Raw genomic sequence first — 12,355 nt, 5'->3', positions numbered from 1 at the left:
GAGAGGTGTAAGGGGGAACATATCACATTGTTTTACTCTCATACCATGTCCCTTGTGGTATGCTGCTTTTAAACTAGTTTCCATCCTTACTTGCTTTCTTGTCTCTCCCCTCTGAAGAGCCTGTCTTCCATTTCCTGCCCTTCTATTATGGCTTCCACATCTTTGGAGCTCTTTTGCCTCTTGCTGACACAAGATGGCATTTTGTATGGAGTCAGCCACACTGAATGTGATAAACCACAGGTCTCCATCACAGCTGTGCTGAACTGACACTCTCAAGTGAACTCTTCCATACACAACTTTCAGCCCATGTAGCTCCCAAGTGGATTTTATGGCTATCAACATACTGGTATTTGGTCAAAATACTAAGTGTCCCCTAAAAAGGAAAAGAATGTATAAGAATAACAAAACTAGAAATACCTGCACTCTGTTTCTTTTTAAGAAGAGAAGCGCAAGTTGCATTGGTTGCCATGTCTAATGCCAATTTCTTCTCATTGTTCTTCAGATCTGTTCTTGCCCCTTTAGAATAGAAAATTTTCATAATGAATAACTGTCCCAGCTATTTTTTTGGCAATGGCATTACAATATGAGTTTCAATAGCATGGGTTGAACAGTAATGGACATGGGAATCTCATCTGTGTACTGCTCTGAAGCAGAATAAAAACTATGGATGCTCTTCCATAAGCTACAGTTGGCTAGGGAACTCGCTGGCTGCTTTCCCTTTCCAGGAAGCAGATGTCATTGCTGTTCTTGGGTTAAGTGCCTAATTTTATCTGCAAAGCAGGATGAAATTTATCTTGAGCAGGTGAGATGTCTACTCTCCAAACAGCTGCCAGAATTTTCTGCAAGGCTTATGAAGTCAGGCAGGTAAGCTGGCTGGGGACTGTAGCTGGGTTACAAGAAAACACTTAAAGAAATACGGATTAATAAACATTCAGCAATCTAGTCTGCCACACAGATTGTTGAAACCTTGGTGAAGATCTTTACCCTTTGCCAGCAGCATCTCTACAATATCTGCATAACCTTTCCATGCAGCAGCATGCAAAGCTGTGTCTCCCAATTTGTTCTGTGGAGTTAGAGGGAAAAGCAACAGGATTAAAATACAGAAAAAACATTCAGCTTGTACCAAGCATGACTAACATCACACTTCTACTGTAAGGGTCAGCTGGTTTAACCTACCTGTTGGTTTAACTCTAGGTTTGCCTGGGTAAACAGAACATCCACTATATCTGCATAAAACAGGGTGGGATGGGTGAAGAGAAAAATTTAGCAGAAACAAAGTAGGCTTTTTTGCGTTCATAGTCTAAATTCTGGTTAAGATTCAAAGAAAGAGTGATCCAGCTAATGAAAATCTGTAGCAGTCAGACTGCATTGAGCAAGCTTTAACTTTTCTTAAAATAAAAACCAGAATGACATTTAAAAAATCTTGGCTTTATTATTTAGAACTGCACGTTTAGCAATTGGTCTATCAAACAAATCAAGAAAACCAGGGAAGAATAATTTCAAAACAATTCTCCAATACCTTTGTGGCCCCCATGGCATGCCCAGTACAGAGCTGTGTTTCCGGCTTTGTCTAAGCCATTGACCCCAACTTGGTTATCCAAGCACTCTCTCAACCAGCTTAGGTTGCCTGAAAGACAAATTCAGTTTTGATGATTTTTTTTTCTCTTTGAAAAGTTAATAGAACCACTAAAGGCACCTAGTTATTTCTGAAGGGTGTCATTCCTCCTATGAACTTATGAGGAAAAAAGTTATTAGCAACAACACTTATAATTCATAAAACAACCAGTCCAAGTCATGCCAAACACGTTTTCTTCTGCTCCCAGAAGACTATTAGATCCCTATGTAGTTAAATAGATGGTACTAAACTCTTTCTACATGTATAAATCACAAATTGGCAATTCTAACAGGCTGTGAACCAGCTCAGCTTCTAAAAGCTTCAAAACTTACCAGATAACTCGTTCAAAATACCACACAACCAAACAGACAGGATATCTTCATTTTAAACATATTATTATCTTGGCAGAAACACAAAAATCATCCTATAGCATTACAGAAATCATGCTTACCACGTTTAGCAGCTTCGTGCAGTGGGTTATCAATAGACTCTGCTTGCTCTGCCACTGAAATGAAAGAAGAGAAATTCTAACTACTTCTGGAACTGAACAGATATTTGGCACCTGTGTGGAAATAAAACTTTGATTTATTCCAGAAGATGATGTCTCCTACTGAAGAAGAGACAACACGAAAGCAACCACAATTACTAAGGTATTAGCAGTTTGCAATCTGTCATATAACAGTTACCCTGCCTACATTTCCTAGGACTTAGAAGAATTGTGCTGTGTTGTCTGTACGCATGGCTTTTTAAAGTGATTTTAGTTGAATCTGAAAAAGCCTATCTATTCAGTTCAAACAGGTATGGGATATTTAATGTGTTGCAATGCCCAAGAAAACAACATTTTCTGTGGCTGAATTAAAAAGTAACAAATGGCAAGCAGCTTCATTTCTGAACGGGGGAGGGGAGGAATCAAAGGAGGTCTACAGAATTGCTCACAACCTGATTTAGCTTCCTGTCCATATGCAGGTTTACTTAACAATTCCACTATTGATTATCTATCTCTGTAAGCAGCCACCCCACACTGTGTCACACTTCTTGATCTCAGAGCTATTAAAGGGCTGCCACTGTCCATCCTTAGGTCTACTTAAAAGAAAGGCAATGTACAGACTGAAGGAATATAGCCAAGATACTGCTAATAAGATCTTAAAATAGGATACCAAGAGTAGAAGCCTATCAGTTTCATGGGCCATCTACAAAACCATCCTTCAAATCCAAGTATTCTTCATCTCTCAAAACTAAGAACATCTATTGTTTGTTACCTGCACAAGCAGAAACATGAATACCTGTCAAACTCAAGCTGTCTCTAGGTAATAAAAACATAAGACAGCCTGTCCACTGCTGATGTACAGTGGTGACCTATATTGCAGATATATTCTGAAATACCCTGGTAGAGGACTGTTAAATACCAATACTGCGATCAATTTTTGAAAATCAGTGTATCAGTTATTTTTATTTAGTGATTTTCTTTGATTATGAGTGATATTGCTAAATGGAAATATTCTAGACATTACCATAGTTGCTTGGAATTAGTCCAGTTCTCCCTTTGCAAGTTCCTTTCCACCAGTTTGTATCACTCTGCAGAGAATAAGGAAAATATTTTAGAAGGGATATGCCGCATCTCAGAAGTATTCAGTCTTATGGGACATCTGAGACTCACCATGTCTGAGATGTAGATAATATCTCCTTCTTCAAAGTACAGTTCATCTGGCTTAAAAAAGAAAAGAAAAGAGAAAAAGTAAACAAAAATCTGAACGCGTGTGCTTAGGTAAAACAAATACGTCGCTAAAGAAGAATATCTTAAGCTCTCATTTCAAAAGAGCAATAACTCAAATTCTCTAGCAATTAGACAGTCCTGACAGTCTTTCATATTCTAGTTTGAACTGCCTACAGTTAACTTTTTGGATCTGTGACCTTCCTTATAACTAAAGAAAAAGACTGTGGTCTTTCCAACAGAGCACTGTGCAAGAAAAGCAGTGAAATACGTCTTGTGTTTGTTAACTTCATACCCTTTCTGGTTGGTCTCAGTTCATCAGATCTCTTAGTTCTCAAATTATCTTTGTTGCCTTTGGAAGAAAAGCGAAAAAACCACGTAGATTGCTGATCTTAGGTTACAGGTAACTGATACTAGAGAAGAAAGCATGCTGCTTTTAAAAACAGCTGGATTTAAAAAAGGATAGTGATGATTAATCAGTCAGTTTTAGTCACATTAAGAAGGATATCTCTCAAAAGGCTTTTTCATTGAAAACATAGTACAGCAAGTCTAATAAACCATATCTAATAAAACCCTAGCAGAACTGAAGAAATGTTATTACAGACAAGATTAAAATTAAGCTTCTCCAAACACTAAAATCTAGATATACTTACCGTTCTGGGCTCAAATGTATACAGGGCCCTGAACACTTTAACCTGCCCTAAAAAAGTAACAAACAAAACCAGTATCAGTATTATACCTTCTAAACATAGCATATACATACAGCCCTCAAACCCAAATAAATTCCTTTCCTTAAAGCTGCTTGCTGAACAAAATTGTGCAATGCCTCTGAAAATGATAATCCTGATTAAAACACTCAACCCAGCAGCACAGGTTCTGAAAGAAATTGGCCAACTCATCAGCTAAACGTAAGCTGCTTCTTGTCAAGGAACAAGGTCTTCACACTCACCATGCAGGTCAACTGAAGTGTTACCATCAATTTCTAAGGCAAAGTGCAGTTTCAGTCATATTCACACACACACACTCATATGTGTTGTATATATTTTTATTAATAATTTCAGATTTGTCAAGTGACACAGAATTAATAATAAAGAAATATAACAATGACCAATGTCTGCAACATGTTCTCATACTTAGTCTTTACAAATTAGGAAAATAATGCAGTAGCACAGAAATCACTGCATTTAAGAAAAATTACAAATGTCAATGTCAAGTCCTGTTGATGGAATATACAACTGACACTGTGTTCTGTTCAGATGCTTAAAATAAGCTATAGTGTTTACAATTCCACTAAGTGGACATTTATTTTAATAGAACAGTTTTGAAAATACTGTCAGCAGCATCCAAGCCAAAAAAAGATAACCTTAATGCCGAGGTACAAATTTAATAGCATAAACTGAAAAAGAAGCATCCCTATAAACATTTTTTCTTTTTTTTAATTGAATAAAGGTACATTTCAAGAGCCTCAAGCAGAAAGTATGAGATGAAAAGATGAGTACAGGAGAAGAAACATGCATCTTCTATAATTTTATTAGCTGAACTGCTGAACTCAATAGAGAAATGTATTATGCAGACTTGTCTATACTGTTTACTTTTACATATCTGAAGTTTTAAGTACGTAGTTTTGTTTACTTTCAAATATCTTAAGTATATAACTGTATTTCAGGTTCTTACACTATACTGTACATGTTTATATAGATTAAGTTATGACTGAAGTAGTATTTGGTCCATAAGGACAATGCATTATTTAAACCACAATTAAGCCAGGCTATTTTGTATCCTCAGGTGAACTGATGAACTTACTGTCAAAGGTTAGTACTGTACAAGAAAATATGCATACACAAAATCTTGTATAGTATATTATATGGAGAGAATCCAGTAACGAAAGAGTACGTTTCTTTATGTCTCAAGAATAAGCCTTTACCTTTCTGTAAAGAACCATTGCTAGAAATTTTTTGCCTGTTTTTGTTAGATGTAGTCTTTGTTATCCCCATACCTAAAAGCCTACTCACGATAGTGATCATTTAGAAAGTTAACTTAAGAGTTTTAGAAGTGTCAGCCTAGATGTGTATGTGCTGACAGGCTTAAGAAAGGAGAATGGTACACAACTGTAGAAGCTGCCATTTTGCAGCATACCCTACAGTCTTGGAGTGGTTCTTAAAAGATATTTTCAAATACCTCTGGATATTTCCTAGCAAGAACCATGCTGCAGCACATATTTATAAAGTGGTATTTACCAAGGTATAACTACTAGCAAAACATTTCTGTAGTCTTGTGGGGTCACACTTTTTAGGGGCCAAGTGTATGTAAAACTATAACCATAAAATTAATCCACGTAAACATTTTAGATTGCCAAATGCATGTAGACAATGTGTGTGTATATATCTATATGATTTTTCTTAATATTTGTAACTGTATCCCACGCTTTTGCCAGATCTTATTTTTTAAGAACCCCATAGAATTTCAGTGTGGTTTTACTGGTCTCTCTCACAGCAGTCATCTCCTAGACATAAAAGGTCCAACACTTCTCAGACTCTGCCTCAGAAAGTAAACACCTGTACTGTGGCAACAGCTGAAAAAGGATGAAACTTCTGTTCTGTTTGTTACCCATATAGAAATGATGAACCAAGGATATACGTCCTAGATCTAAGACCTTCAGAATGAAATGTGTGAACTGCAGCTGGGAAGAAGTAAAAACAAACAAACAAACAAAGAAGGGAAAGACAGATGACAGAACAGGATGGGTGATGTAAGAGCACTGTCCCTTCCCCTTGGCTTCTTACATAGGTGACAGAAAAATGCAAAATAGAACTGCACACTGACAACTCTGGTGACTTTAACCATCACCCACCAATTTTCAAGGTTTTATGTAAGTAAAAGGAGGAAATGGACAACAAAAGGGAAGAGTAAGATATATTAAAAGGGGAAATGAGAAGATGGCAGAAGACAGGGAAAAGCAACAAATACAGATTTGTGTGTGTCGTAGTGTTTCCTGTAATAATGTACTGCATCTGTGTCAACAGGTTTTCTAAAACTATCACACCCTAAGGGCAGGAAAAAAAGAATGGAAACACTGATGCTGATAAAAGTATTGCTGACATGTTGTTTAAACAAAAGGCAATTCATGGTTGGGGGTTTTTTGGTTTGAGGTTTTTTTTTGGGGGGGGGGAGAGGGGTGTGTTCGGTTTTTTTTAATTCTCCACTACTGAAACAGAGAGCTACTTCCCAAAATGTCAAGCTGTGGTGTCACACACAGCACAACACATTCTAAAACATCTTCCTGTGATGAAATGCAAAGTACAGATTTTTATCTACAGAACTGCAGGTTTGGTTAATGTTAATTTTACAGCACCTTATATGGAAGTAAACCACTACTCACTACTGGAACCAATCTTTTAAATATTTCTTGATAAACAGACATTTAGCCTGGTTATGTTGCTGCATTTAAGAGCTAAAAACAACAGGACCTTGGCATGGTAGTTATTTGTGCCAAACTCTAATTTAAAAAGGAAACAAAAAAAAAAAAAAAAAATCAGCCTAGAAAATTTAAAATAACAAAATGTAAGGATGCAAAGGGCACATTAAACTTGAATCCCTGTTCTGAAAATGCTGATAAATTATATTTTACTAGGCACATGAGTACCTGTAATCACTTGAAGTACTTTTATCTAGCAATGCCCATTCCTCAGCACGCAGACAGGCTTAGAGCTTGTATTGGCAGGTGTCCTTTGGAATAAGCAAAAAGTCAGAAATCACCTGATTACTTCCTGTGCTCCCCCTTACCACTCTGCTACGAATCACGCTGTAGGATTCATGTAGGACAGAGAACTAATACATTAGCACTGATTTGAACTTATCAAAGTTGACTAACTGCAGCTCCCCCACCAAGTACTTCTAGAGGAAAAATTAAGTACAATATAAAAGATACCAGTACCTTTTTAAGACTTCAAGGCATCAGGCAAACATTAAATGACCTTATTCTCAGCATGACTAACGAGGGGAGTATTCCTTTTAAAAACACAGGAAATAGGGCACAGTGTCCCACACTAAATCTTTTTCTAAGTGCAAGGACAAATTTAAATGTTTTTTCTTTTCAATCCCATACTTCAGCTACAAGGCTGTATTTTCCCTTCTTGGGGAATCTGCATTAAACATCTGCAAAACAATTGACAAATAAAAAAGATAACTTGTTACACTACACATACTAACCAGATACAAATATTCTTAGCATACAAACTCCCCATGACACAATTTGACAAACCCTCCCCCAGCAACACAACAGGGTAAAGGAGTCAAACCAGTGATTCTCTGTAACCAGCAACGAAAACTAAATGTTTTCATCACGTTGGGCTGACCTCGTGCCCTTCAAATTTTTTTGGATAACTTCTGCTATACACTTCTTCTGCTTTTGTGAGGAAAGGAAACCGGCAACTCGGATTACTGATATGACCTTCTCTCAGCTAACTGCATAAAAGTAAAGAAACTGAGGTGACAAACAGTAACAACAACTTAAAAATGCAACTTCTGAACAGAAACAAGATCTCTGCTGTGCTTGTAATACAAAGTAATAAAAAGACCATTTTCTCAAAGGACTAGAAGCTTTAGAAGGGGGTAGGAGAGAAGGAAAAAAAAATAATAAAAAAATCCATCCGTGCACAGCACTACATTTGAGTCAAGCTGAACTCCCACCACCAAAGAGCAGGGAAGACTATTTCATTACCTGTCAATTTCTATCACTTCCTCAACAAAAAAAAAAATAAACAGTACTTGGTACATGAACCATTTGTTTTAGTTAAGAACATAATTATAGCAGTAAGCCAATGCTGACAGGTGCTACTAAGGCTTGGCCCCAATGGACTGACAGGAGTCATGGTTAACATTTTATACCCTGCTTCACCTGCCATAGACAGACACAATCAAACCTCATTGATGCAAACAGGGTTCTACACATCAGATCTTGATCCTAATGCAGCATCTTTTCATTAGATGTATTTAGAGTAAGCAGCTCCAGACTACCATAAAAATCAGAACAATTAACTTACTTTACATAAACAGACTGACTGGGTGTCACTAAGCACTATCAGTGCCTGTAATACAGAGAAAGAGAGAGTCTCTATGCACTAGAAAATCACAATCGGCCATAGTCATCTGTGGATAAATTAGGAAACTTCAAGTCTGTCAACTCCGATAAAGGTCCAAGCTAATTTGGGGCTGCCGTCAGCCATCTTCCTCCTTGCTCACGTAAGACTGCACAGAAGCAGTAGAGAATCTGGCAGTCTCTCTAGCACCAACTTGATTGAAAACAATGAATTTGAACCTGTAGACGTAACAGACCAAAAAGTTAAAATATGTGTAAGACTTAGGATGTGGGGAAGAAAAAGGACAGTTTAATTTTCCAGGGCCTTTGCTGCTTTTAGAGGCTTCTCCCAGACCCTGTGTAACTGGGAGTATGAATTTTTATAGAGGTTCCAATGAATTTCTCTGAAGGAAATGAGAGGCATCTTCTGCCTGACCTCACAGAAAGCGTGATGGCAAAAGGACAGTATGTTGGTTTTCTCAATGCTGGCCTAAGAATCCACGAAAGTAGTATACAACCTGGCAGCGTACACCAGCAATTCAAAGTCATAATCTTTTGGTCAAGCCACAATATCAGAGGTAAGCTGTAGATCAGAATAACTTGTAATATGCTTGCAGTTTGCTTTAGTAGCATGTTATGATCTGCACATCTGTTAGGAGACATGCAATTTTATTAGAACGATATTATGGCCAGACTCCTTTTTTTTTTTTTCTTTTTGCTTCTGAGGTGCTTTACATCCAGACTTTCAAGCAGAAATAAAACTAGTGGAAATATGTTTACAGGGATGCAGCTTGTAGTTTTGCTTTTTGCAGAGACACAGACTACAATACAGCATTGGATTGCCACAACTGAGGAAAAAGTGGAGTCCCCGCTATTTAGAGAACCATCTTCTACTTCTAAGTAGTGCTTGTTAGAAACGGGAAGTGAACATACTGCATGCAAATTAGAGGGAAGGAAGGGGGGATGGTGTATTAAACAAACAAAAAACCATAGGAATCTGTTCAGGGACATGTTGAAAAGAATGCAAAAGGTAGACTGGTGCCAGTGTAGATGATAAACTCAAGTAGCCCAGGAACAATTATGACTGCATCATTCAGTATCTGGAGTGGAAGGAGCAAATAGCATTTGTTTACAGAAAATCAGGTCTGTAAGGTCAACAGGCCTACTTTAAGGGAGTAGCCCTTTATACTACCTATACTATGTTTTCTCCTGCCTCCCTTCCTCTCAACTGGAATAATTCAAAACCGATTTCCTCAAAGATTGGTCTTTCTCCATAAAATGTAAATGTTGTGTGGACTCTAGGCCATGATCAACAAACCTTACTCTATCTGGATGATATGAAATTAAGCAAGGTTTCTTTAAAATATTAATATACCACTTTCATCTCCCCCTAAGTGGTTGCTGCCCACTGTGTAAGACTAATCAAAAATGCAACATGGGACAGAGAGCACTGTTCAAGGAGACAAATAACAGAAGCCAATATAGCTTGTCAAGTTCAAAGTAAGTAACCTTTGTAAGATTAGCATCCAACACAGAATGTTTAAGTTAATGAACTCTGCAGAGAAAGAACAATGCAGTTTGAGACATCAACAGAGTTCTTGAAAGGTGGAGAGGCAACCCTACCGTTGCATAGCGCTGACAGAGAAGAAAGTATTTGCTATTTTTGACTCCCACTCCACTCCTTTGTATGTTCAATAGCAAGTCTAAATAGAAAGTACAGCTAGAAAACAGTAATAATGCAAAGCCCCAGTAGAAAAGCAAAGCTAGCCACTCATTTTCTAAAAAACAACTACAACAAAAAAAAAAAGTCTCAAAACAATCAAAATACTAGAAATTAAAAGCTTTTTAAAACCTCTAAAAGTAATCATGACCTCTTAGTCAAGGGCTAACCACAGACCCCAGAATACTAGCTCACGTGTTGACAAACATATCAGATGGTTGTCTAAAACATACTGATGTCAAAGCCACCCTCTGTAACTGAAATCCTAATGTGCTGTGCATGCCACAGGATTAATAGAAGAGCCTTCTGTCAGATAAAATGCTCTCATGTACTGATGAAAACCACACTTAATGCTATAGCCACTTAATCTCTTTCTCTCTGCATCTCCTCTCCCCCCCCATTTTTAAAGCACTATCTAGCCATTGAACACTGACGTCCAACACCCCTGTGATGTACAGTGAACACTTGAAGGGATGATTATTTATTTCACTAAATATTTTCACTTCTCTGCTACCTGTTTTATCTCCTTCCATCTCTATCTAGCCTACTCTTTTATTCCCCCTCCTGAGCACAAAGGAAAGAACTATAGCAACCAAGGTCTTGTTTTCTCTTTTACAGTTCTTCTTGAACTGTAACAATTCAGCAGTAAGGCAAGCAGGTTCACTGTTCCCTGACCCAAGTTATAGCCCAGTTTATAGACTGGAGACCTGATAATAGTCAGTAAAGACTAATTAACACAGCTTGACCAAATGCACCATGCCATTCCACCAACTGCAGTCTAAAAGCCACCAAAAGAGACAGCATTACAGTGTGGTAGCAACTATTTCACAATATGCAGTTCCTATATTTATTTTTCTTTACTTAGGACATTTATAACATTTATAACATATAACACATATAACTCTGAGAGCTTCAATGACAGTATCACAGGCATCACTGACATTATAGACAGAATAAAGCCAGATATACAACTACAGAAATATTCCGCAGTATGCTAGAAGACAGTCTTCTTGAAAACGCCTTGAAAAAAAATTAATGCAACAGACTTTGTAAGACTTTCTCTCTTCAAAAATTAGGGGTTCGGCAAAATTAATCTTACTGCCCTTAATCAGCTCTGAAAGCCACTACCAAGAAAGTCTTATTCTCTTCCTCTTCCTCCTTCATCTATTTATTTCTCCCCATTTCCTTTTGCTGTGTCAAGCACTCATGCGGTAAACCAGCTCAGCAAGTTCATTAGACATAAAAATAACGTAACATAAAAAGTCAGAGCACTGATCTAGCTTGCCATGTCACTAAATGGGATGGAAAGGGGACGGCAGGGTACGAAGGGGGTAGGGAACTTTTTTTTTTGGATGGCAGTCTGCATTTTATCAGATCAAGCCTACCACAAAACTGCACTCCAGCAAACTAGTGATGGACGCCTAGTATTAGGCATAACACACCTGTGTTAGTCTGACAGCTCCTGCAGGTTAGGGCTAGAGCCTCTAACTCTTTAAGAATCCTACATTAAATCTGACTCATCTTTTTGCAAATCAGAAAACTGAGTTATCAACTTCACTGGGAAAATCTATCCTTCTTACATATTTGGCTGTTAAGAGCAACACCACCACCCTTCAGAAACCCACAGATTTCCTCAGTACCAGTTTTCAGTGAGAGTCTCCAACAGCAATGCTTCTATTACTGACTTTCTAACTTCAAGTAAGCTCTTTTCAGAAAGGCTCAGCAAACTGCAGGACAGATTAAATTCTTCCATGGATGAAATTCTACATTCAGAAAGCTTTAAAAGATTTTTCTTCTGTGCATAGCTCAAGACTGATGGTCAAAACTGGGTTTGCACTTACTTGGCTTCAAATTAAAAACTTGTTTTATAAGCTGTCTAATTAAAATACTCCATTATATTACATATTATTTATTTCCAAAACCCACCAGTATTTCAAATAGCACTCTAAGTGCAAAAAAAAAAAAGCGATAAAACCGCTTTTATGCATCAACATATTGCTAACCCACGCAATCGCTGGGCAAACGTCGGAGTATTTCAACGCCTGTTTCTTAAGAGGTTAGAGGGTTTCCTGTGCATCCCAGCCTACGCCAGCTTCCCCTCGGCAGCTCAGCGCCCAAGCACCGAGGCCCGAGCCGCGGCGAGGCACGAGGGGCCTGGCCCCGGGCGCCCGTTCTGGCCAGGGGGCACTCTCGCACCTTCTCCCGAGCCAGAGCAGGCGCAGGACACCGCCC

General features: G+C 38.1%; 1 protein-coding gene across 4 annotated transcripts in view; it reads right to left on the bottom strand.

Annotated features, from left to right (window-relative positions):
* The window catches only part of OSTF1 (osteoclast stimulating factor 1), a 45,774-nt gene that overhangs the window by 19,358 nt on the left and 14,061 nt on the right, over window positions 1–12,355 (bottom strand). For all 4 annotated transcript variants that reach the window (XM_030511736.1, XM_030511737.1, XM_030511740.1 and 1 more), the window contains 8 exons: window positions 3,980–4,026; window positions 3,273–3,323; window positions 3,127–3,190; window positions 2,067–2,120; window positions 1,520–1,627; window positions 1,177–1,226; window positions 985–1,063; window positions 418–516 (listed from right to left, as the gene is read on the bottom strand). In XM_030511736.1, the coding sequence (XP_030367596.1) occupies window positions 418–516; window positions 985–1,063; window positions 1,177–1,226; window positions 1,520–1,627; window positions 2,067–2,120; window positions 3,127–3,190; window positions 3,273–3,323; window positions 3,980–4,026 (552 nt within the window). The remainder of the gene's footprint in view (window positions 1–417; window positions 517–984; window positions 1,064–1,176; window positions 1,227–1,519; window positions 1,628–2,066; window positions 2,121–3,126; window positions 3,191–3,272; window positions 3,324–3,979; window positions 4,027–12,355) is intronic.

Source organism: Strigops habroptila, chromosome Z (genome assembly GCF_004027225.2).
Source record: "Strigops habroptila isolate Jane chromosome Z, bStrHab1.2.pri, whole genome shotgun sequence".
NCBI lineage: Eukaryota > Metazoa > Chordata > Aves > Psittaciformes > Psittacidae > Strigops > Strigops habroptila.
This window is presented reverse-complemented; position numbering and strand designations above follow the sequence as displayed.